The 27454-nt window shown below is 38.5% G+C and overlaps 1 protein-coding gene across 1 annotated transcript in view; it reads left to right on the plus strand.

The window, feature by feature from the left end:
* Window positions 1-26923, plus strand: part of ROBO2 (roundabout guidance receptor 2) — a 457929-nt gene extending 431006 nt beyond the window's left edge. The window contains 8 exon segments of the mRNA XM_040423235.1: window positions 435-591; window positions 3875-4135; window positions 9196-9386; window positions 14791-14973; window positions 16279-16446; window positions 17072-17305; window positions 18258-18455; window positions 23134-26923. Of these exon segments, the coding sequence (XP_040279169.1) occupies window positions 435-591; window positions 3875-4135; window positions 9196-9386; window positions 14791-14973; window positions 16279-16446; window positions 17072-17305; window positions 18258-18455; window positions 23134-23135 (1394 nt within the window). The 3' untranslated portion in view covers window positions 23136-26923.
* The last annotated feature ends 531 nt before the right edge of the window (window positions 26924-27454 follow it).

Consider the following 27454-nt stretch of genomic DNA (forward strand, 5'->3'; position numbering starts at 1 on the left):
GAATTTTTTCTATTGGATCTAGTGGATCAGTCAGCCATAATTGGCAGCATAAATCCAGGGTGCAGACTTTCATAGAACAGAAAGGTTAAATTTAAGGAATTTGCATAATTTCCGAGGTGAGGCTTATCGTGACATATTTCAAGACACAGTATCCCATATATTGTCTGGGAATTGTATTGTATTTAATAATAATAATAGTAATAATAATAATATTTATTTCTCTAGCGCCACCATATTCCTCAGCACTTTACAATTCAGAGGATTCACCTACAAAACAAAATACATAACAAAATAACTGGCTAATATTCAACTGAAACACTCGGAGTGAGGGCCCTGCTCGCAAGCGCTTAAAATCTATGAGTATTTTCATGTTGGCAGCAATATATTTTCAGCATATGTTATCTATGCATGTTTCTTTTGACTTTTCAAAACAGGTGGTAAAGGAGGGAAGAAGAAGAAGACCAAAAACAGTAATAAGTCTCAGAAAAATAATGGTTCTAACTGGGCTAATGTGCCACTACCTCCTCCACCCATCCAACCCCTTCCAGGCACTGAGATAGAACATTATGGCTTAGAACATCAGGAAACAGGGTAAAGACTTGCTTTATTGGTGATTTGACATTCTGTTCTTTAATTACAGCTAAAATTTGTATTCCAACCTCAGAATGTGCTGTACCTAAGTTTTGCTAAGTTTTCAACCACCTGGGAATGTTGGGAACAATGGCATGTAAAGAAACCTGAGAGTGTCCTCCTGCTTTAAACTATCGTGACCACTTGTAATCTGGGGCAGGATCCATCAATCAAATGATTTATTTTCCAAAAATTTCCTGCTGCACCTCCACAGGAAAAGTAAAGCATTGTGCAACTACGACTGAAATCAATAGGCTATCTGTCTCACATACAAACGTGAAAGGTCCTCCAGAGCAAGAGATCTTAAATGTAGCTGATCTGCCCTCTTATCCTTAATGAGGAACCTACTATTTCTAACTCATAATTCTATAATAGGGTATTTCATGAAGGGTTTCCTAACAAACATCCCTATTTAAAGGCCCCCATACAAATTAAACTATTGTTGGCCAAAACTACCATTTTAGGAGGGATTGGTCAATAATCTAATGGAGTGCTCCTGACTGTCCCCGACCAATGATGTAGGGGAGAGAAGGAGCAGGCACATTGAATTTCAACAGCTAATCCTATTCTTCTCTTGGGAGATAAGAGGTATCTAGTAGCAGCTTTTTCTTCTGTCCTAATTGAAAATATGTAAAAAAAAAATGAGCATCTACAGTATGTATTTGTATTCTGGATCAGAAGAGGTACTGTAGCTTCTGGCCAAACGAGTGTTTGGACTATAGCTATTGAAGGTGTATAGTTGTCTTGTTTCAAGAAGAAACTGGACAACTCAAGGGATCAACCTGTAATTAAGAATATAGAATTACTTAAAAGGGTTTTGCAATGTATTTTAACTGATGACATATCAACAGTATCTGATCAGTGGAGGTCCGACACCTGGGACCCCGCCGATCAGCTATTTGAGCAGGCATCCACGCTCGCAGAAGCACTGCGGCCTTCTCGCAGCTTAGCCGAGGCCGTGTGACGTTATGTTCACCGGTCACATGGCCTTGGCACAACTCAGCTTTATTGAAGGAATGGCTGAGCTGCAATACCAAACACAGCCACTATACTATACAATGTGCGACACTGTGCTTGGTGAGCTGGGAGAAGGCTGTGGAGCTACTGCGAGCACCGCTGCTTCTGGTTCTCCTGGCAAGGCTCTGTTTTTCTGGCTGCAGCAGTGAAGTCAAGTCTACAACATATGACCGCTCACCTAGCCAATCACCAGCCTGAGCGATGAACTGAAGAGATCACATGGATCACATGGATCTCTCAGGTTAAATAATCAACTATTCTTTATCACAGGTTGATCCCCTGAGTTCTCCAGTTTTCTCCTAAAACCAGACAACCCCTTTAAGTTTTGTTTTTTTCTATTGTGCATTTCTATCTCTCTGATAGTTGGCAATAAGACACTATTCAATTAGATATTGCATCATTAATTGACTTATATAATGTTTCTATTATAATTCATTATGCTATGTCATTGCCATATGACATATTTTCAGACACCTATTTTGTACATTTTTAACTTGTCCATTTAATTTTGTGGACGCTGTTCTTTTCTTTTTTATGTTCCCCTTCAGTCAAGACTATCTTTAAGGGATTAGACATAGTTTATTTTTAAACTATCATAGGAGAGTCTCTCAACACAGTTTGATATCTTTTATTCCCGCAGAGAAAGACTTCTTGATTTTTAATACCTAATGGGAGCTTTGAACTGTGTCAAACTTTAAGGATTTTGAAGGATGTGACCTATAATTTTTCAGATTTGTAGCATCACCCCCACGCCTCCCCCCAAAAAAAAAAAAAAAGAAAGAAATTCGGAGAAGCAGCTTACAGCCTGTTGTAGATGCTTCTCTTATTTTTATTTTTTTATAAATGAAGAAAAAGTTTAAGAAATCAACAATCGTGCCCTTAAATTTTATTTTGATAATAATTTTTTCCTTCATTAGCAGGTCAAGCAGGAAAGTTTTGGAATTTATCTAAAAATAAAAAAATTATATTTAAACATTCACATTCCAAATAAGATTTGATCCTACAGCATTTTTATGTTTGAAACATTAATGAAAGAATTATAAATTGTTTAATAGAAAATGGAGATGTATTCCCAGTCTGAGCAATTATCGCAGTCTGGACCGCCAAAGATTAGTGAGCTCAGATTTTAAGGGGTTTTAGAACATATGCATCAATCTCAATATTAAGTTTTCAAAAACATAAAAACGATATGGTAAATATCTGTTGCTAGGTGGGTGATAACACCATCAGATGATCCCTGTTAAAGAGCAGAACAATAGGGTTCTACCCATAGACTGCCTCATCCATATCTCTCAGAAAATCTATCACCAGTGAAAAAATCCACTGGTAACTGTATGGCTGACTGTAGTGGTCAACAGTATTAGGCCTCATGCATGTATATATTTTGCAGTCTGCAAATTGCAGATCCACAAAATATAAAAAAAATATCGTCCGTGTTGGAGCCGCATTTTTTGCGGACCCATTAACTTCAGCACACAGACTACATCTGTATTTTCTGGATCAAGCGATTTGTGGACCTCAAAACGGATACAGTCGTGTGAGGCATCAGTGTGGGGCACTGTGATTTTGTAGTCGACCCCCATGCTCACTGCACATGTTATGGTATATCTACCCTTGTCTATAGAAATTCTTAGATGATTTCTTGAAGCAGAATAACATCACTGCTGATGTATAGAATCCTTGTTTGAATCTTGACACAATCTGATCAGCAGTAGAGGTCATAAAGGAGATGAATTTATCCCTCATGTCTTTTTTTTTGGCCTTCTTCTGGATCAGTAGGGGGAAGTTCTATTATTTACTGCTTCCCCTTTCTTTCCTGTAGGTCCTTTCCTTTCTCCTGGTTGGACTTAATTGAGATACCAAATATTACAATACAATAGTCAATTGCTCAAACGAGCAATGCTAAATAATTTAAAAGGTCTGTCCTCTTTTTGCACTATAGGTACCGTAGAGTGCAATGATTTTGAAAGCTGTGAATGGAACAATTTTTTTTTCACAATTTTACTATTACCTTAGGCATAAACAATGGAGGAAATGTATAATTTCCCCTATGTTGACTGGCATAAAAAAGTCACATACCCTGTGCTTGTAACTTTAATGCCACTAATACATAATGTTGTCGCAAGTGTCTGGGATTGGAGGAGAAGCCGGCCCGGCACTCCTTGTTTAGTGTATGCAAATTTATATATGATTATTAGTTTATAACTCCTTTGTCTTGTAATCCAAGGTATGACAGTGATGGATGGTGTCCTCCCCTACCAGTCCAGACATACTTACATCAAGGCTCTGATGATGAGCTAGAAGAGGATGATGACAGGGTTCCTACTCCACCAGTACGTGGCGTTGCATCTTCTCCAGCCATCTCATTTGGCCAACAGTCTACAGCAACACTGACGCCATCACCGAGGGAGGAGATGCAGCCCATGCTCCAGGCTCACCTGGATGAGCTAACAAGAGCCTACCAGTTTGATATCACAAAGCAGCCCTGGTAATTATCTGTCATACTTTGAATGCTACAGATGTAGCAATCGTCATTGGCATTTGCTGAGCTACGTGTTGCATTATGTTATGTATTATTAAATAGCAAACTATAAAGTGCATGTCTGTACTTTTTGCAGACAGTAAACAAAAAATGTATGGCAGCACACCATTACACATGCAAACAATAGAACTAAGGATTAGGAATTATTCTGGATTACAGTGGTATTATACCTACTATACAGTGTCGGGCCCATCTACCAACATCAAGGTGACTTCTGCAGATGGATACCTAACACTAACAGAAATGCTTCTCGTGGACCTAACCTAAGCCTACAATGTTTAGTGCAGTGTAGGAACCAGCTATATTTATACTCTGCTCAGAAGCCCTGGGCAGATGGGCGATGATGCTATTTCTGCTATGAAAAGTAAAGCTGAGCATGAAAACCTGTGTCATCACTAGACAGAGGTGCATGGTCCATTACTGACTTGACATGACAGCTGATCATATCCTTAGGCTACTTTCACACTTGCGGCAGTGTGATCTGCCGATCTGCCGCTGACCGAAAGCATTTGTGAGACGGATCCGGATGTACATTTTTTCACATTTTTACCGGTCTGCGCATGTGCAGGCCGGAAGGACGGATCCGGCATTTTGGTAATCTGAATGCCGGATCCGGCGCTAATACATTCCTATGGGAAAAAATGCCGGCATTCAGTCAAATCTTCAGTTTTTTTTCGCCGGAGAGAAAACCGTAGCATGCTGCGGTTTTCTCTTTTGCCTGATCAGTCAAAACGACTGAACTGAAGACATCCTGATGCAAACTGAACGGATTACTCTCCATTCAGAATGGATGGGGATAAAACTGATCAGTTCTTTTCCGGTATAGAGCCCCTGTGACGGAACTCTATGCCGGAAAAGAAAAACGCAAGTGTGAAAGTACCCTTAGTGTGTGATATCACCGTACAGTAGTTTCATTAAAGGAAGACCATTTGCATACTATGGCAACATGCACTAAAAATTTGTATAGCTGATGGTAGGACCGCTCCATATTATAAAATAATCTAATTGCCTTTAGGAATTATTGAGAGTCCAGATTCCCTGTCACATAGTCAGCATATGGCTCAAATGACTGTGGGGTATATACTATATATATATATATATATATATACACTGCGTGCAGAATTATTAGGCAAATGAGTATTTTGACCACATCATCCTCTTTATGCATGTTGTCTTACTCCAAGCTGTATAGGCTCGAAAGCCTACTACCAATTAAGCATATTAGGTGATGTGTATCTCTGTAATGAGAAGGGGTGTGGTCTAATGACATCAACACCCTATATTAGGTGTGCATAATTATTAGGCAACTTCCTTTCCTTTGGCAAAATGGGTCAAAAGAAGGACTTGACAGGCTCAGAAAAGTCAAAAATAGTGAGATATCTTGCAGAGGGATGCAGCACTCTTAAAATTGCAAAGCTTCTGAAGCGTGATCATCAAACAATCAAGCGTTTCATTCAAAATAGTCAACAGGGTCGCAAGAAGCGTGTGGAAAAACCAAGGCGCAAAATAACTGCCCATGAACTGAGAAAAGTCAAGCGTGCAGCTGCCAAGATGCCACTTGCCACCAGTTTGGCCATATTTCAGAGCTGCAACATCACTGGAGTGCCCAAAAGCACAAGGTGTGCAATACTCAGAGACATGGCCAAGGTAAGAAAGGCTGAAAGACGACCACCACTGAACAAGACACACAAGCTGAAACGTCAAGACTGGGCCAAGAAATATCTCAAGACTGATTTTTCTAAGGTTTTATGGACTGATGAAATGAGAGTGAGTCTTGATGGGCCAGATGGATGGGCCCGTGGCTGGATTGGTAAAGGGCAGATAGCTCCAGTCCGACTCAGACGCCAGCAAGGTGGAGGTGGAGTACTGGTTTGGGCTGGTATCATCAAAGATGAGCTTGTGGGGCCTTTTCGGGTTGAGGATGGAGTCAAGCTCAACTGCCAGTCCTACTGCCAGTCTCTGGAAGACACCTTCTTGAAGCAGTGGTACAGGAAGAAGTCTGCATCCTTCAAGAAAAACATGATTTTCATGCAGGACAATGCTCCATCACACGCGTCCAAGTACTCCACAGCGTGGCTGGCAAGAAAGGGTATAAAAGAAGAAAATCTAATGACATGGCCTCCTTGTTCACCTGATCTGAACCCCATTGAGAACCTGTGGTCCATCATCAAATGTGAGATTTACAAGGAGGGAAAACAGTACACCTCTCTGAACAGTGTCTGGGAGGCTGTGGTTGCTGCTGCACGCAATGTTGATGGTGAACAGATCAAAACACTGACAGAATCCATGGATGGCAGGCTTTTGAGTGTCCTTGCAAAGAAAGGTGGCTATATTGGTCACTGATTTGTTTTTGTTTTGTTTTTGAATGTCAGAAATGTATATTTGTGAATGTTGAGATGTTATATTGGTTTCACTGGTAAAAATAAATAATTGAAATGGGTATATATTTGTTTTTTGTTAAGTTGCCTAATAATTATGCACAGTAATAGTCACCTGCACACACAGATATCCCCCTAAAATAGCTAAAACTAAAAACAAACTAAAAACTACTTCCAAAAATATTCAGCTTTGATATTAATGAGTTTTTTGGGTTCATTGAGAACATGGTTGTTGTTCAATAATAAAATTAATCCTCAAAAATACAACTTGCCTAATAATTCTGCACTCCCTGTATATATATATAGGCACATGGAGGAAGGGTGCCTCGCACTGAACTACTTCCCGTACAGATCTACGTAGATGCTTCTGACTTCAGTGCTAGATGTATAATCCATATACAGTTAGCTCCCCCTAGTGGTAGCTGCATACAGCTAGAATTATATCACTTATCAAATCAGAGGAATAAAGGATCCTTATCTATGCAATCAATTTTGTTACATCTGACCAGCTCAGCTATTCCACCTCTGACCAGCGCAGCCGTACTACATTTGTAACAAATCCCTTTTTTAGCATTAGTCTTTAAAGAACAGTGAATGTTCTGCATTGGATGAAGTGATTTTTTTTACTTTTGCACAAAAAAAAACTAAAAAACTTCACAGCATCTAATCTTAAATAATGAAATTGTGTACATATGCCATGTCATCATTTGCAGGCTAACAGTTTCATTAAGCGGATTTCTATGTGAATTGTGTTTTCTTATCATAAATAATTTTATTTGAAGGGCAGATCAATGAAGGTGACTACTGTATAATTTGATTTATTATATAGAGATACATATACTGAAGATGTTATTAGACTTACAAATCATAGGAATTTGTTACAATTAAACTGATAATTTATATGTGTCAGAAAATGAAAAGCAGTAAATCAGCCGTTCAGGTTAAGATATCATCCTCCCCTGTCTCCGTTAAGGAGGTGAGGAAAGTCTTGGCAGGAAATGCAAAGTGTATGCTGTGTAATGTATATGATGTAGGAACTTGAATGGTTTCATTAAAGGGACAGTATCACAGCACAGTTGTAGTGTTAAAAGTGGTTGCTCAATGACGACCCTTAGCCATTTGCAACTAGTTTCGAGAGTGGCACTATGCCAGCTTGTTCAGATTGTCCTCTGTATGCTACATATTAAAGGGGTTGTCTGACGAAAAATATTCTACAGTTTTCAAACCACCACCTGGATCTGAATACTTTTGTAATTGCATGTAATTAAAAATTCAATAAAATGTATCTGTATAGCGCCACCTGCTGTTTTTTTTCTTATTTCTGTGACCTGCTCACTGAGAAGGCCACACATGCTCAGTTTCATCCTTCAACTGCCTCCTTAGCTGTGATAGGGAGAGCTGAGACACGCCCCCTTAGCTGTAGCAGAGAAGACACTCCCCTTGAGCTGTCAGCTTGATATAAATCTAGCAGAGCAATGAATGTGGAGATCTCTGCATCCATGTGAGGTACAGGGCTGGTTCAGGCTTTTTTAGAAAGAGATTGTCATGTGCTATATGATACATGAATTTAATTTTTTACATTAGTCATGGGATGACTCCTTTAACAAAACAGAGTCCACCAGGATGGGGTCACTGTGACACCTTACCACAGACCATATCATGTAGTATCTTAACAGCTTTACTTCTACGTTGATATCATGTATCTACAGATGGAACAAATATTAACTTGACACTTAACTTCTCAAATAAACTGTTGCAATAAACCCTCAATTGACACTTAACACAACAAATGTGAATGAAAATAGCAAGTCAAAGTTTGCCGAAACCAGAGGCGTAACGTGAAGACACTGATACTAATACTGGACAGAACCAGTCAAGAATCTGTAAGAGACACCCCCACTCCCCTTTAAGGTGTTTTCTATAAAATGAATGTCTTCTTTGGTCCTCCTCAGGCCACTGGACCCCGGTGGCAACTTTAATTTCTGCACACCATATAACTACGCCGATCTTAGCACATTGTCAAGTTAACACTTACTACATTTATACAATCAATTGATCGGTATGGAGCTCACCCTTCTAAAAACGGGTTCTACACTAGCTCTGGCAAGCAGGTTCTTCACCAGCTGCTGCAGAACATCTTTTGAAATAAGAAAGAAGAGAATTATGTCAAAAAACATTAATTGATATAATAGAGGGTTCCAACTAACAGGAGGATCCTGCCCAAATGAGAATGGAGATGAGATGTCTGTCAGTTTAGCTTGGTAGCACTGTCACTTTAGACCTAGCTGTAAAATCGTCAACCTTGGAAAACCTGGTCTAAAGCTCAATTGCTATAGTTGTGTCCTAGACGGAAATTGTATCTTCTGCAATATAAAGTACACCGCTCTTCATGAAATGATCACACAAAACTTTACTACCTCAATAACCGCTAACCATTCAATCTCTCCCTCAAAAAATGAATAATTCATGCTGCAGAATCCATTTTCTTATAAATATATAACGATGTCACTATGTCCAGCTGATCTCCATATAATTGATAATTTAAGATATCAGTCTGGTCACAGCGCCGCAGCCAGAGGTATGAAATGGAGACTTTAGTTACATGCCATTCTATTTCTCCACTTCCAGGCATTTACAGAGCTGCAGCCAGCCACCACTGGCCTCCATTCCTCCAATGGGATACGTGTCAGGAGCTTTTATATCCGACCTAGAGAAAGATCTACCCGATCTTGGTGAAGAAGATGAAATGAGCCGTCCTCTCCGAGGCCTAGAGCATACTCCAGGATCCAGTATGGACAATCTGGACAGCTCCATCACAGGTATCTATTACGTGGCACTCTCTAGACGCTCAGGGTTAGGTTTATTGCCTGTTTGCTATCATGGCGTTCCAGGGAACTCTTTATTATGCATTGACTGGGAAACATCAAGGTAAAGTTGGTTTTTGAAAATATGTTTGATTTGCTGCTAAAAGACAAGAACCTTCATGCATTTTAAAAAATATTAAGACTTGAAAGAAATCTTTCATCAGCCGATCATTCTACAGGGAAGGCGAGGACCGTGACATGTGAAGGAGAAACTTCACACAGGAAGACATAAATAGTTTTCCTTTTTAATTAGGAAGTAATGTTATTCTCATTCTTAACCGGATCAGACACAGATTTTGTCGGCCTGGATGCTTCCATGTCATTTTTGTTTTCATATTCACATAAAATTTAGAGCAGAGGCAGGATGGGATTATTGATAGATAATTACATGTTACGTCAGTGAAATGAACAGGAATACATGAATCCAGATACTAGTCATTGCTGTAGACCTGGTGCTTAATGCATTCACTAATTAATAACCTAGGTCGTTACCGAAACTGCTATAGGCACTACTAGTACAATGTCTACTACAGTAGTACAGTATAGTACAGAATATACAATCGTAATAGTAATGTATCTGATGTCTAGTACAGTATATACAATGATAACACACTTCACTACTAGAACAGTATATACGTACAGTGGTAATAGTAATGCACCTCACTACTAGTACAGTGTATACTACAGCAGTACAGTGTAGTACAGTATATACAATGGTAAAAGTAATGCACCTCACTACTAGTACAGTGTATACAATGGTGATCGTAACGCACTTCCATAATAGTACAGTAAATACAGTGGTAATAGTAATGCACCTCACTACTAGTACAGTGTATACAATGGTGATCGTAACGCACTTCCATAATAGTACAGTAAATACAGTGGTAATAGTAATGCACCTCACTACTAGTACAGTGTATACTACAGCAGTACAGTGTAGTACAGTATATACAATGGTAATAGTAATGCACCTCACTACTAGTACAGTGTATACAATGGTGATCGTAACGCACTTCACTAATAGTACAGTAAATACAGTGGTAATAGTAATGCACCTCACTACTAGTACAGTGTATACTACAGCAGTACAGTATAGTACAGTAAATACAGTGGTAATAGTAATGCACCTCACTACTAGTACAGTGTATACTACTGTAGTACAGTATAGTACAGTACATACAATGGTAATAGTAATGTACCTCACTACTAGTACAGTGTATAATGCAGCAGTACAGTGTAGTACAGTATATACAATGGTAATAGTAATGCACCTCACATCTAGTACAGTATATACAATGGTGATAGTAACGCACTTCACTAATAGTACAGTAAATACAGTGGTAATAGTAATGCACCTCACTACTAGTACAGTGTATAATACTGTAGTACAGTATAGTACAGTACATACAAGGGTAATAGTATTGCACCTCACTACTAGTACAGTGTATACTACTGTAGTACAGTATAGTACAGTATATGCAATGGTAATAGTAATGTACCTCACTACTAGTACAGTGTATACTACTGTAGTACAGTATAGTACAGTACATACAATGGTAATAGTAACACACTTCAGTACTGCCCTCATGTTGATATCATACAATTTAGACAGCTGACGGCCTCATGCTCCCTAGGCTGTCAGTTATCACTCACAACTCCCCCATATGCATATACACTTAATTGAAAGCCACACTGCAAAAAAAAATCAAAAATTTACAAAACAAACTGATGTTTCCTAAGCTATTAAGAAGAACACTGGAGTTAAGTGCACCTAATTTATCAAGAGGTTTACATCTCTTAATAAATGGGGCACCTCTCTCACCAGTCCATGCAACTGTCTGCTCCCTGATGTCATGTCAGAGACAGTATGTTACGTCTCACAGCGGCTCCAGCTTTCTTCTATGACTGAGCTGATTGGTGGAGCAGCAGTTCCCGCTCACTGTTGTTCCACCAATCAGCTTAATACTTGGCGCCACAATGCAGCAGAGAGAACGGAGAATCGCTCTTTTGCTCCTCCTCTGCCTTGCCATACCCAGAGCCTGTTCTAGCTTTTCTGTTGTCCGAGGTGAAAATTGTAATGGCGCCCCTCCTTCCCATGCCAGTTTCTCAATTCAACCACTTCCTCCCAGCTTCCTGATGAAGACATATTTAGATGGATATTACATGCAGGGCAACAAAACATACAGGGAAATTCAGCAATACATACCTGTTACATCTAGGGATGTCTCTTCCTCTGATGTAGATGTTCTCTTTCCTTATCTTCTCCATTGGCCCAAACCGCCATGATAACTTCCTTCAGCCGTGTCTCATCTCTGCAGAGTTTGCAACACAGATATCTTGGATTGCTCACTATCCATTATTCTCCTTCTCCTGGTGCATGAACATTGTTATCCTATTGCTACTCCTAATACTATGCCTGCTTTGCTCTTCTTCAATACCCCCAAACACTATACTGCAATAGTAATAGTGCCATACAGATAGTACCCCCATAGTAATAATGTTTCCAGACTGTTCTCAATAGTAAAAGTGCTCCTCAAAGTTCCACCAATAATAATTCCCTCCCAAAGTGCTCTCATTAGGAATAATGCCTCCTACAGTGCCCCCAATAGTGATAATGCTCCCCAGGAGTGTCTTCATTAGTAGAAGTGCCTTTTATATTGTGCTCAATAATAATAATAATACCCCCACAGTATCACCAGTAGTGTTGAGCGCGAATATTCAAATAACAAATTTTAATTGCGAATATCGGCACTTCGAGAATTCGCGAATATTTAGAATATAGTGCTATATATTTGTAATGACGAATATTCGTCATTTTTTTCCATCTGAACACATGATTCCTCCCTGCTTCTTGCTTGTGGGCCAATGACGTCATAGGCCCACAAGCAAGAAGCAGGGAGGAATCATGTGTTCAGATGGAAAAAATGACGAATATTCTAAAAACAAATATATAGCACTGTATTCTATAGTGCTATATATAAATTTTTGACCCATGCCTGTATTGAGCGCGCAATATTCATATATTACGCGATTATTACCTTGCCGATTTTTGCGTAAAAAAAAGAATGTAGAATATAACGAATATTCGAATTTCGCGAAAACTATCACGAATTCAAATATGACCCCTGCCACTTATCACTGATCACCAGTAGTAATAATGCCTCCACAGAGCCCCCAGTAGAAATGAGGCCCCCCTATAATACGGCTCCCTATGTTTCTTTGTTAATATCTTTATCATTAAATTCATTGATTAAATGAATACTCCTCTAATTGTTTCTTTCTTTAGCTATTCAATGGGATTCCATTTATTAAGGAAATTGTCGTTTGAGAATTAAATATGTGACTTGGAAGGGAATTGCTGATAGTTTTTTCATCCTCATAAAAATGGTAATGTAACAATTAGCAGCGTTACATTCTAAAACACAGAGTTTTGTGTAAATGGATATACAGTGCTACACATTCATCAAGAAAAGATGGGTTTAGCATAAAATGACGTGTAAATGAATTGATGACTGACCGTAAATTAATTTTAGTGCTGAAGATGTAATAGAGAGACACAGCTAGATGCCACTTTATCCCGGTATTTTATTGCTCTGTAACATTTGAGCAACTACTTAATGTTCTGCGTGCATTTCATCCCAACAGCTCAAACGCTTTGAGAAATGTTCGGAGTATAAAAAACTACAAAGTAACAACTCAGTAAACAAAAATAAATAAAGCCAAATGGCATGAATTAGATTTTCATCACATATTTAAGTAGACATTTATATCCTAACAGTTTGCAGAGAGTTATATAAATTACCCCCAGTTCAATGGGAATAACTGGTATATTACAAGTCATAACTGGTAGCCTAGAGTTCTGCTTCAGAGACATACTTGATTAATGTCCCATCATTTTGTTGTTCTTTTCTTATTTATCATCTTTTTCCTAACAATTTCGATTGAGAAACTTTTGGATCCATCTGTATTTCATAGATACAAAATACTGTTGACATTATTACGTGATTACATTTGGCGATTCTGTATTTCATTTTAGCCTATTTTAGAGGTGTCACCCAAAAAGTCATCCAGTAGTGTTATAGTACCTGGAATAATTTGGGGTAAATATTGCTATTGGAAATACAGTATGCTATGGTGTAACATGTTATAATTGTATTATGAAACATATTATAATTGTATTTGAAATTTCAATAGCCATTTTTGTGACATAGCTCCATGTTGTACATTTGTGAAGGAACATTAAACCTACGAATAAATGATAAAATAGAGAGAAAAAAACTAGCTCACAATTTTTAATAGTCTGCAGTATTTTTCCATGTTTAAGAAACTGTGGAAAATGCAGGTGTTATTTTGAAGCCTTTCATTTTCAGATGAGACAGGTGTTTTTTTAGTTTTTACTGATGACCTATTCTATGTATAGGTTATCAGTATCTGATCGGTGGAGATTTGTCACCCGGAACCTAAGCCGATCACCTGTTTGAGAAGTCAGCAGCACTCCCAGTAGTGCCACGGCCTTCTCCAGCTTTGCCTATGCGATGTGACGTCACGTTCATCAGTCACATATCCTAGGCACACCTCAGTTCCATTGAATTAAATGGGCTGAGTTTTGATACCAAGCACATCCACTATACAATGTGCAACGCTGTTCTTGGTGAGCAGAGAGTAGGCCGCGGCACTACTGTAAGCATCGGTGCCTTCTCATATAGCTGATTGGCAAGAGTCCCGTGTGTCGTACCCCACCAATAAGTAAAAAAAAAAAAACTCTCGGAAAACCTATTTAATGTGGAAGATGGGCTTAGTGTGCTTGTTTTCTCATTGTGAACCGTGCATTGGGGGAGGGCTGCTGCCACAGTCAGTTGCCTTACAGCTGAAGTCAATTCTTTGAAGAATTTTTTTCAGAGAAAGAGTAAAATGGCTGATCTGTATCGCATCTGAAAGTATTATCTATGGAATTGTCATAGTTTTGATTGTGATGAGACAGAATAGAATCAAAGGAGAAGAACAGGATCAAAGTAGAAAAGATATTGAATTCTTTTTTTTTTACATTTTTGTGTATATTCTTCATCAGTTTGAGATAATGAAAATCATATCCAGAAAAAAAACAACATGTAGAGTCATGCAAATGTTAAATCTGGACAACTCTTTCAATTCAAATTTAATCCAACAGTAAAATTTTTCATGTTTATACATTAAAGATAAGCATTTGCATGCCAGAATATTCACCTGGATGCGGCTAGGTTAAACCATGTACTTAATGTTCAGACCAAGTATTTGACAACACTTTCAATCACAAAAAATATGCTTTTATGGTCAACAGAAAAATGTCAATGACTCACTAGATCCCTGCCTTTGTTTTTAGGTTCTATGGTAAATGGATGGGGGTCCGCATCTGATGAGGATCGTAACTTTTCTAGTCGTAGATCTAGTGTAGTTAGCTCTTCCGATGATTCGATATTTATGAACGGCAACTTTGCACAGTCACTCGTTGCAGCAGCAGATAAAGCTGGTTTCACACTAAATGGAACCAGCCTATCAAGAGCAGGTTTGTTGCCTTTGGACTAGAGCCTTGTGCGTAAGGGATAGCTCTCTTCTTCCTGAGCTTTCTTTCCCTTTCATAAACATGCCTCATGCTGCCAGCTTAACCTAACATGCATGGCATCTGGTGGATGGAACCTTTCATCATGCAGTCTATTCTTCTAAGGAACTCATAAACAAGCAATTTCTAATTATTTTCATATAGTTTCCATTTAATACTAAATGTAAATTTGACATACCAAAATTCTCCTTTTGCCATTGGCTATTTGTGTAGTCCAGTCGAAATATTCATGAAACGTTCCTTATGTAATTGATTTCCAAACTATAGCTCCAACACCTAGAACCATAGACTGAGTAAGGAACTCATGAAGAGACCTAGCTAGCTAACATTATAAAAACTGGTGTGGTGTACCAAACAAAAATTGACCTGATCCTACCATGTCACTGAAGGCTTCTTAGAAATGTAGAGCAACCATACAGTAACATTCTAGACACTTTTCCTAAAACTTGGCCAATGGTTAATCAATGGACAAGGCCAGGGGTGGATTGCAAACTTAAAGTGACCCTGGAAAAAAAAAAAAAAGTGGCCCCATGTTGAAGTGACTAAATTGATAGAAGATGGGGCAACATAAGTAGGCAGGGCCAACACAATTAGGGAGGGACAATGGAAGTAGACAAGACCTGCAATAACATAGTTCAGCGCAAAGTACCACCCCATCAGAATCAAATACCACAGTGCAACACAAACTACTGCCGCCCTCTACACAGTATTCAACTGTATCACCAACCTGAGGATGGTAATACAGTTGAGTTCAGGAGGACAACTGTAGCTGTAGAGCATCAGATCATCATGTACCTGGCCTGCGGCCATCAGGAGAGCTTGGGTGTCTCTGGGCATCAGCCCATCTGGAAATTTCCCTGTAGGGTCTATGGCCAATCCACCCCTGGACAAAGCTTTCTTGAATTGGAGATAGTCATAGAGGTCTCTTGAAACATCCAACTGTCTAAATCTAAATCTGAATTTTAAAAGTGATACAATCTTATAATACAGTTTCGCTCATCTAGGCCTATTGGCAGTATTTGTAAATTCTTCTGCTTTTCATCAAAATGTCATGGGAAACTCTTTTTATTTATGAAAGCATCATTATGATAAGCTATCATCTGTCTCTTTGTCTCAGTTTACCTTTGCTGGTGGCATCTGATGATCTTCTGCTCTGGCTTAATCAATTTGCATGAAAAATAAAATATATGGACATTGTGTATGTTGTAAAGTTGTAATATATAAACATTTTATAACTTAATATTATTGTAGGAAAAATGCAATCTTTTTGTCAAAAACCAAGACCTTCAAGTCCATTTTCTGGGGACAGTAACAATTCAGTCATGAATCACAACAACCAAAGGCCAAGACCTACTAAAAAACACAAGGGAGGCCGGATGGATCAGCCTCCTGGAGTTCGAAGAGAAGGAATGATAGATGGTAAGTTTATGTTAATATTTTCAAGTAGTAATAGAAGTTACTCTTATGTGTGTATTTTCAGAATATATATATTTTTTCAATTAAAAGGGTTGTCTGCTTTTGACAGTCTTACTCACCTGGCAATATACTTGACTGTACTTGGTCACTTGACAATAGGCAAAGTGTCTCACTGATGGAAACCCTAATGGTCAGAGCTAATTAATGGGGAAAAACGGCAGCAACTGTTCAGTTTTCTTGTTGCACCATCACAGGGGAAATTAAGCATGGCACATTGTCCATTCACATCAAAGAGCTGCTTGTATATTACAGGACATCACAGGTCCCCCAGATTGAGAGACCGTTTTTGAAGCTGCTCTGTACTCTGGCAAAGAGATGAGGCCATAATGTACTGTTCTCTGATGCAGTCCATGAAAATGTTTATCTAAACTGGACAACCCATTTAATGCAATGCTGTAATCTGTTCCATATTATTCTTTCATTCTATACATTTTGAAATAACTAAATATTTGTGCTTTATGCCACTCGTGGGCAAAAACATCTTTACTTCTCTTGATCTTTGTCTGCGTCTTTACTATTGTATGATTGCCTGCATCTATTAAATACTTTGTTTTTTAATCATTTCAAGATCTTCCACCTCCACCCGAACCTCCACCTTGTCAAAGTTTAAGACAGCAAATGCCCAATCAACGTAGTGCTCCTCCAGAAAGAAAAGCCAGTTCTCTTGAGAGGCATACTTCCAACATGGAGGATAGTAAGACCTCTATGGAACGCCATGGTAGAACATCTTTAGAACGGCAGCGGCAAACACACGAATGGCTTAGCTGCACAGATCGGCAAAACAAACATGCTTTTGGCTCAGGTATTATCATAAGCATTTTTGAACTTCTATTTGAAATGCATTGCCTGTAACTTTCTATCTAAAAGTAAAGTATTCAAAGAGTTATCACAATGCACATAACCATGAACAAACCCAAAAGAGTTTACAGATTTTATGAGCAGCTGAAAGGAAGGGGTCTTGTTTACAAGAATTGTGGGGAAAAGTGCAAGAGTGGGCAATTAAATCAATGGCATTCAAAAACTATTATCGAGAATTCAGATCCAGTCCTGACTCTGTGCGTGGAATTGGAAAACATGGCAGCTCTCCTAGGCACAGCACAACTGGTGGCTGCGCATAGTTTTGCTCCATTCACTTGAGACAAGTTGCAGTACTAGACCTAGCCCATGTTTTCTAAAAATGGCAGCCATGTTTTTCTAATTATTTACATCCCCTGCTACAAAAAAAGTATTACGGTAACCACTGTGAACAAAGTAATTTTACAATTGTAAATTCAGTAACATGGCTGATATAATAGTCATTCCTTTATGATGTGGCATGTGCTGAACTAAACACATTTAATGCCACATCATCAAATAGTTACAGCCTAAATCTAATTAAGGGCTAATGACACACTGGCAATTATTCCCATGCCGGTATATTCAAGCATATCTATAGCTCTGTTATTATTTTTTCTATAATTGCCCATTTAGAAGCCACATATAATGTGCACAAATTGATCCCATATTCTAATTAATGGTGATATTTTAAAGATCAGCAGTTTTGTAAAATATCAACAAGAGCAGAAATCAAGGTAATTAGACAGGTGCAGAAGCGATGTAAGCACAAGCTACCAGTCTCAAATTCACCTGCTAAATTACTAAATTTACTAAATAATTTTAATAGAAAGTAAAACTTTAAATATGGCATTTTAGGTCTAGAAAGCCATTTTGTTAAGATAATTGCAGGAATATTTCATTGATTGTTTCCCTCGCAGATGAAGTGCTCATGCCGTACAGCAAGCCAAGTTTTCCTTCACCTGGAGGACATAGTTCTACAGGAACCACTTCTTCTAAAGAGTCCACTGGACCAAGGAAAGGCGACTTTATGAGAGGTCACCAGCGCAATGCCATTGATTTTCTTGATGTAGGATATTTGGGGACAAACAGTCAAGGACAGTTTACAGGTGAATTATGTAAGTAGTTAAGTTAGTTTTGTGCTCTTTAACAGACTAAAAGAGCCAGGACCAGAGAAATGTCTAGATACACAAAACATGGTGGAGAATGTCGAAAACTCAGAAGCATTCTGCACATACTGTAATGGATAGATTGAAGGGGGTCTCTAACATCACACAATTGCAAGTTATTAGAAGAGGCCCATGATAATAAGCAGATCACATAGTGGCCCCTGCTGGGATGGACTTGTTAAAACCTGTCAATAAGTGTAAAAGGAGTATTTCCATTTGGGACTTGACTGGCATATCGCTATGGTATAAGAAGAATATAAACTCCAGTTTATGCGATTTGATGAGTTGTATTTAATAGGAAATGCGGTAAATCATATATGCGTGACGTTTTGGCCACAATTCGGCCTTCATCAGACTGGTAGCGCTTTTGGAACTATTCGGATCGCGGGCGCACGTTCAGTTGATGCAGATTTCGTTCTGCTATTAGTGATAATGGCGCCTTATCACTAATAGCAGAACGAAATCTGCATCAACTGAACGTGCGCCCGCGATCTGAATAGTTCCATAAGCGGTACCAGTCTAATGAAGGCCGGATTGTGACCGAAACGTCACGCATATATGATTTACCGCATTTCCTATTAAATACAACTCATCAAATTGCATAAACTGGAGTTTATATTCTTCTTGTTTCTACGGGGTGGGAACCCGACTTCCAGTAGCGTATCTACAAAAGAGTGCCACAAAGTTTTCTCTTCCATATCGCTACGGTATGCCAGAAATGTCAGATAGGTGCGAGTCCCTCTAGGATACACTCCTAACTCCAGAACGGGCCCCCCGAAGTAAAGGGAGTGCAACCACAAATGTGCTGCCATCCATTAATCACTGCTATGGGAGTTCCAAAAATAGCTGAGCACTGGCTTGGCTAATTTCCAGATGTCCCATACCTGTGAATGGAGAGGTGGATGTGCTTCCGTGGATTGCTCTCCATTAACTGCTGTGGGACTTCTGAAATGTGCTCACTTTTTTTACGAAGCGTCATAGCAAGAGCAGTGAATTATCATAGCAAGAGCAGCCAATTATGAATGGGTACCCCACTTGTGTGGTACGCTCGCCTTCACTTCAAGGGGTCCCATTCTAGAGATATGAGCGGGTCCCAGAGGTAGGACCCCACCTGTCTGACATTTGTGAAATATCATAGCGATATATCACAAATGCAACATCCCTTTAAGGTTTGCTGCAGCACTACCATTTGGGAGGCTAGGCATTACACTATAACAGTCAGATCAATAGTATGTGGCCTAGAAACCACTCTATTAATATCAAGCTCCTCAACAGGCTATAGAAAAGGGGTTTTCTAAACTAGACAACCACCTTAAATCTAATAACTTAGACCCTCATCCACTGCATGGCGGCTTTAGTGCTTTAGTTGGAGATAAGCACCTCAATGTCCTTGGTCGCCATTACTCAGTTGTGAGAGCCCTAATTGATTTACTAACACACTTGCATCCATTCAATTCTCATTTTTAATGCTTTTCCCCATTTTTTTTATATCATCCTATGCACTGGTATTACTATAAATGTGATGTTTTTTTTCTCAACCAGCAATTTTTTATGTAATATTATTATTATTATAATTTATTTCAAGGGGTCATGGTGAGGGTGGGGAGGGAATAAGGCATAAAAGAACAATTTCTTTTGAGGTGCATGGACTGCCGGATGCATTCTGCAGCGCGCCTGGTTATCATTGCCCGGCGTACGCCACTGGGCAGTGATAAATCCTCCCCTTAAAGTCTAGCTGACCTCTAAGTATAATTCACTCTAAACAATGATATGGGTTCTGTATTTTTTTTGCTTTGCTGGCTATGTTATATTCATGATGTAACCAAATTCATTAGTTTTATTCTGTATTATTGATGGTGTCATGCATATTTTACTAGTCTATGAAAAGTGGTGGAATTTCTTGCAGGGTAATAACCTTTCCTTTTCATACGTATATACAATATGATAGAAAGCTATAATATTTTGTAGATATTTTCCCTTTTGCTAGAACTATAGTCAGATGGAGTATAGCAATGACCTTACCACCCCCAGCACTGGAAATATTACTATTATTTATCATAACTGTACTCTAATTATCTCCAACTGTATTACGCATTCAAGAAATACAAATTATATTGAACGCCTCATTCCATCATAGTCCTGCTTCATGGAGATATTATAGACAGTAATGTGAGACTGCGGAACAAACACATTGTTTATAGTAAACTATGATCACAGGGTGGCGGAGGTTTAGGACTGTAGATATGCTGCGGATTATAATCATAATAGCAGTACTCGTTTCCCAATTTTAAAGGGGTTGTCCATATTCAGAGCTGAACCCGTAGATATCCCCATTTTCACTTAGGCAGCCCCCCTGAATCTCGCAGGGAAAAGGCTTTTTGTGGAGATCCAGTGACATACCTGGCTCTCTATAGGGTAAGCTAGGTGGAGGCTTCCGTCTAGCAGTGAGCTCGCTGATGGACGGGCTTTTGCTCTTGCCTAGCCTGCAAAATGGCTAGGGCAGCACTAAATCCCGCCCATCAGAGTCAGTGACATCACCGGGAACTCTGCTAAGCTGAAACCTTTGCCTAGTAGTGTTAAAATTTAAACAGACAAGTCATGGATCGCGCAGTGCAAGGAAGAGCATCGGAGCATGATATGCTCAGATGCTCATGTTAGATGGGCCGGAGAGGTGAAAATGGGAATATTTCTGGGTTCAGCTCTGAACCCAGGCAACCTCATCTGATTTACAGTTATTACAGTCACAAGACCACTAAAATGAATTTCTGAATACATTCACAGTGAACTCCAGATTGATGTAATTATTACAGATCCTTGAATTATTGGTTATGATTTACAGGATGTATAATTGTACATTTACAGTTCTGCATGATTTAGAGGTGAAATCTCGCAGCATCCCTTGCTGGTTCAGTGGCCACACTCAGTGTTCTCTGGTATTTTAGAAAGTCACATCTTCTGTCATTTTACAGTAATCTACTACCCACCTAGTTGCAGTTTAGGAGTATAACTAAACTGCAATGGGCATATCTATTGACCATCTTGTGGACTGAGCAGGCTTTTGAATGGAAGCTTTTAAATTTATATAAAAAAAAATATACAAAATTTATGTTCAAAGGTGAATAAAATTTCCAAATTCTGATGCTGAATATCAAGCATGTCCCTGTCCAGTGCTGTGTATCTGTGCTGGCAAAGCAATGTGGTGGCTGCCTTGGTGCCTAATTCATCTCTGTAGATAAAGAGATATGACTGTTAAGGTGACCATATACATTAGCCAAATGTTGGTCAAACCCTAATCTAATGTGTATGGGGGGGTGCCCCAACTTCTTTCTGATGTTGGATTTGAACATGCTCGATCCTTTGTTGTGAAGAAGATAAGCCACCACCAGTGGTGTCTGACAACAGCTTATTCTTCTCCCCTCGTTAACATATAACTAACATATAACTGCTAGTAATAGATGCTGGAAGCTGTAGATCACTTTCTATGAGGACAGAAGCCTTTTCCAGGTCCAGTATAGTACACAGTGTACCAGAAAAATAAAATGGAGTTACCATCACCTGACATTCAAGGGAGCAGATCATCCTAGCACAGACAGTACACAAGGGCAGTACAGGACATGTAGTACCACACTGTACTGTAAAGATGAGCTACTAGATAGCTAATACTGGGGTTTTACCAGAGCAATGGCCATGTTGATTGGTTGGATCTGAATCTAAGGCATTGTTTGTCAAGTCTACTTTCAACTTACGATTAGGCTTGAACGAACCCAAACTTTGTGAGTTCGGGAACCCATACACGAACCCAGACTTTTTCATTGAAGTCCGGGTTATGGTAATTTTATTATTTTCTGTTATAACATGGTTATATTGGAAAATAATCACATTCTTAATACTAAGACAGAATGCAGAAGAATATGTCAGTTTACGGGTTTAAAAAACCCCAAAAATAACAAACTCACCTCATCCACTTGATCACGCTGCAGCAGTCTCTTCTACCGTTATTCAGCAGGACCTGCCAAAGGACCTGTGATGTGCGCAATGACGTCAACACACTCCCCACGTGGGAGAGCGTGGTGATGTCATCACGCACATCGCAGGTCCTTTGGCAGATCCTGTTCAGTGAAGATAGAAGAGGCTGCTGCATTGCGACCAAGTGGATGAGGTGAGTTGTTTTTTTAACCCCTAAATGGCCAAATTGTTTTGCATTTTGTCTTAAGAATGCTGTTAGTTTTCGATATAACCATGTTATAATGGAAAATAATAAAGTGAAGTTGGGGTCCCCAATGAATTCAATGGGGTTCGGGTTCAGGGTCAAATTCAACCTGAAGTTAGGCTGAACCCAGTGAACCCGAACTTCCACTGGTTTTCTCATCCCTACTTACAATGGCAAGACTATTCTAAATTGAAAATATTATATCCTGAAGGCATTGTATCTTAAGGAACCACTGTATAGAGTATGTACATCCATATTGACATGGGTCCCCCAAGCAGAGGAGAGACCTTGTATTTGCCCAAATTTATGTGGTACTGTCACTGCCAAATGACCATAAACTAATTCAGTACAAATTTAATGGAACCAGACACATTCTTATATCATTAATGAATGGTTTCTTTATGTTCTCTTTCCTAGAGTACTGAAAAGCTATGACACAAGCTGCTCTATAGACCAGTCGGTCTGGACTGATGAAAGTCACGAGGAAACTCAAAAACAGTGCAATGGACATTCATTTATTTATGTAGGATTGGAAGGACTGTAAATGCAATGTAAAGCCACAGAAAGTCACACATATCCCACAGACAATTTACTTTCTCCTTCTCTTATATACACACCATCCACCTTAAATGTTTCTCGGCAGAAAAACACAAAAGAGGAACAAGGAATCGGCATCAAGGAGGAAAAAAAAAACATTTTGGCTTTGTATATATTGTTTTTTTTTTCTTTGATTGCATTCTTATGCAAGCTTGCCCTCTTTTGTTCATATTATTCTTCTTAATATTATTGTCTGTCCTTATTGTTCTATTGTACTATACTGTATGTGAATTAATAGGCTGTGGTGCCATATAAAAAAAAGAAAAAGAAAAAAAAAGAAACAAAAAATCTTTTGTTTAACTGTGTAACATTCATGTTTAAATTTTGCACTGCGATTTTTTTCTTTGATGATAAGCACAAAACCTTACTCCTTGTGACGTGGAGGGAAGAGACTGAATGTGACGGGACGTTCTGTACTATAAAAACACATGGCATATTGCTACAGGTACTCTATCTGTGCAGGATCACACGAGTGGTATTACCTGGTATACAGAGAAGAAGAAAAAAATACAGAGATTCTGGCGAATAGATTGGAACAACAAGGATCTAAACGAAGCAATATGTTTGTTCTTTCTTGCTTTGATTATGGTGAAGATCTATGTCATTGTTATATGAGAGTATGAATACATGTATTCACTTGTGGACGTGCATGTATGTACAATTTATATTTATATATGAGCATATATTTTTGAATATGCGCATATATAAGTCACGCACATTTGTGTATATTATAATGACTAACATCCACTCTGGTAATGTTGACTTAAGTGGAATATTTTTTTTTTTTACCTCTTTTTCGAAGACAGCCGTAGGATAGGTAGAAAAGCCTTAAATACATACACTTTAGGGAATTCAGACCAATTAATGAATATATCCCTTTCTCTTTCGGTTCAAAGAACCAACTGTTAGAGACATGTATCTTCACAAGCTATCTATAGGCAGGGATCAACTGGGCAGTTTTTCATATATATATATATATTGTTGGCCTGTCTACATTAAATTCATATTTTCCAAGGCCCTATTATTAAACAATGCTATGGGGGCTATACTTCATGGTTGGAAAGAAGAGGATGATTATCTTCCAGTTCTTACAGTACACTGACTGCTGGTCCAACTCATTAGAATGCAGAAAATAATGGCTGTTTAGTCAAAGTTATCTTGAATTTGAACCTTAGTTTCAAAACACAATAATTTTCCTTATTTCACATCCAAACTCTGATACATAAAGGGGTTTTCCGGTTTGCATCACCATCCTTTAAAATTATCATTTATGATGGGAGCTGTAATTTTATAATTGCATTGTATTGCTCTTAGCTTCCATTCTGGGCTGTAGTCACATGACCGTGTCCATGCAGCTCTTTCTTATTTCCTGTGATGTGAAGTCAATGGGCGGGCCAGTGATAGGAGACTGTTTATTTAATCAGCTGGGTGTGAGGAGCTATAAACTAGCTGGGCTTTGTTAGGGGCGGTGCTGGAGCTGCGGCAGAGAAAAAGAAAGTGCATCATGGGTTTGGTTGGATACAGCAACAGGAAGTGCTACATGCAAGATCGAAATAAACCACAGTAATTTGTTTACATGGTGAAAATGGGTCAGGAAAAAAAGGAAAAGCATGGGGAAGATGTACATGAGGTAAGCAACTACATGAGCATTTCTGTTAAAAGCCATAGCAATCCCAGAAAAAACCCTTAGGCAGAAATCCAAATCATTAAATAATTTTTTGCACTAGAATGTCATTAGAAAAGTTTATGTAGGCATCTTTTTCATATATTTTTCCTATATTTCTTAAATGATGACATCATCATACTATACTCATTCTAAAATAGGGACTCATTCTTACTGCTGGTCCATCTATTTAGGATTTAGACCTAAACTTATACATCTGCTTGTTTTTTTAGCAGGGCAGATGTATCCCCATAGCATGGCTTGAAGCAATTTTTCCTTAAACAATTTACCCAAATCAAAAAGTTATTTAATAAAAAAAATATATAATTTGCAGGAATACTGCTCATTTTTTTTTCTGTCCCCCTCAAAACTAACCAACGCATTTCCATGACTTTGCTATTACTTGAATTTTTACATTGACTCTGGCTCACATATTTCAAAAATATCAAAGGTGTTCCAAAAATTTCTCTCTTCATCTACACCAACATGGTCAGTTGGAGTCATGGCAAAGTATGTGTTATACAACTGCATAAATATTAATTATCTTACAACATTATAATTGAGATTGCCCCCTTAAACAAAAAAAAGAACATTCCAGGGCTGGGGGTTTTGGCCACGTTCTGTTCATTAGTGTCATAGTCCAATATCTCTAGGCGATAGCTCCCAAAATTTTTATGCATGAAGTAATGACCTTTTGAACTATTTTCGAATGATAAAATTCTGGGTAAAATCTAGATTTGATTTTGTACCAGAAGCAGTGGATAGGGCCCCCATGGTACTAGTTAATACTACTACACGCATAATTACCTGGGACTTTAACATTCTCTAACACTGTAGGGTTCATTTTTTTATATGCCCCAAATTTAAACTTTCTATTTATTATGCAAACATTTGAACTAAATTTGAAAATTTTAAATGCAAAAAAAATTAGTAAATAGCAAGTATTTCAATAATGTAAATACATTTTGAATAATTTTATGATGTAATACAAAGACAAAAAAATTCCTTATCTTATTTAATACTACAGGTCCCTAATATGGATTGAGCTATATGTACTGCCGCAAACTTAATGATTCTGGGTATGAAGTACCAAAAATACAATTTTTTCAAGAAGGACTTTGAAACTCTCATTTCCCAATCTTGCTGTTGCGATATTTTACATCTATTGTGTGACGTTGGTATCAGATAGCTGCAGAGATTACAAGGATCATTATGAGGGATTGGTGGGGTTACACATTGGACAGGGAAGCATGAGATTGTATCCAATTCTGGCCATTTTATAAAGATACACCAATGTAAGCAACGATTTTTCTTGCATTTCTCTTTGTCATTTTGTAAAGGATAAATGCAATGTACAGAAACTTGCTTCAACCTCAATGGAAGATTTTCTACACTGTACCTAGGATACATTTGTTAACTGAAGAAACAAAAGGCCATGAAATGTTGAAAAAAATGATTTTTTTTTTCTAGAATATTCTTTTACATTTTTTTTTTGCGTTTATGAAGAATATTGGTCTTTATAGAGTTTATAGGAAATGCTAACCTGACAACCCGCTGAAGTCACTATGTCAGTTCTTTCAATGTATGTTCTACCTTTTCCATTGGCAAGTGGTTGTAACAGTATTAAAAATGTGCATTCTCATGACATTGTCAAGCTGGTAAATATTTTTTTTGTCACCACAGACGTTTTCACCTGTGTAAATTAGGTCACAAGCCAGGGTCAAATATGTCTTTTTACAAATATGAAAGGACTTGTTCTTATGAATTAATATTCTCTGACTGAATAATACATAACAAAAGAAAAAATACTGCTGTGTCTTCCTCTCCTTTACTTAGCAGGCTGTCACATTGCCCGGGTCATGACTGGTGTCCGGATGTACCCGGGTCTAGGAAACAATGCCATGGGGCAATAAGACTTCTGTACTGCAGTACCACGAAAAGTGCCCAACTGTCCATACCTCTTCAGTTGACAAAGAGCTATCTCTCCAGACTTCCCCATACACAAGTATTTTTTTATGTGCTTTTATTGCGGAGAGAGGATAAAGCCTCTGTTGGCGGCTTCTTTCCCAGAGAAATATAAAGAAAAATCACATCACTCTGTAGTCCTCAATATACCCCTGTGGTTTATTCACCAAATGAATGCAACGTTTTGACCAAGTATGGTCTTTCTCCCAGAGAACAAAAAGATTAGGTGTTGAAATTCACCTTTCTCTCCTTGACAGAATCGGGAACTCCCCATACATATGTATGTGTTATTCCCACCATGGATGGATGAACTTTGGTTGATGCCATCTCTCACTGTTAACATTAGACTCTCTCCTTCATTGTACAGTTTGTGAATGTTGGTAAGCTGGTTCTCCAGGACTTTGACTCCCTTCATACTCTTACATCAAAGAACATAGATAGTTAACACTCTGTGCAGTAATAGTTTGTCACACTGATGGCACAGACTCAGAAGATATGCCTGCACCATTTTTG

This window comes from Bufo bufo, chromosome 3 (assembly GCF_905171765.1).
Source record: "Bufo bufo chromosome 3, aBufBuf1.1, whole genome shotgun sequence".
Taxonomy (NCBI): Eukaryota; Metazoa; Chordata; class Amphibia; order Anura; family Bufonidae; genus Bufo; species Bufo bufo.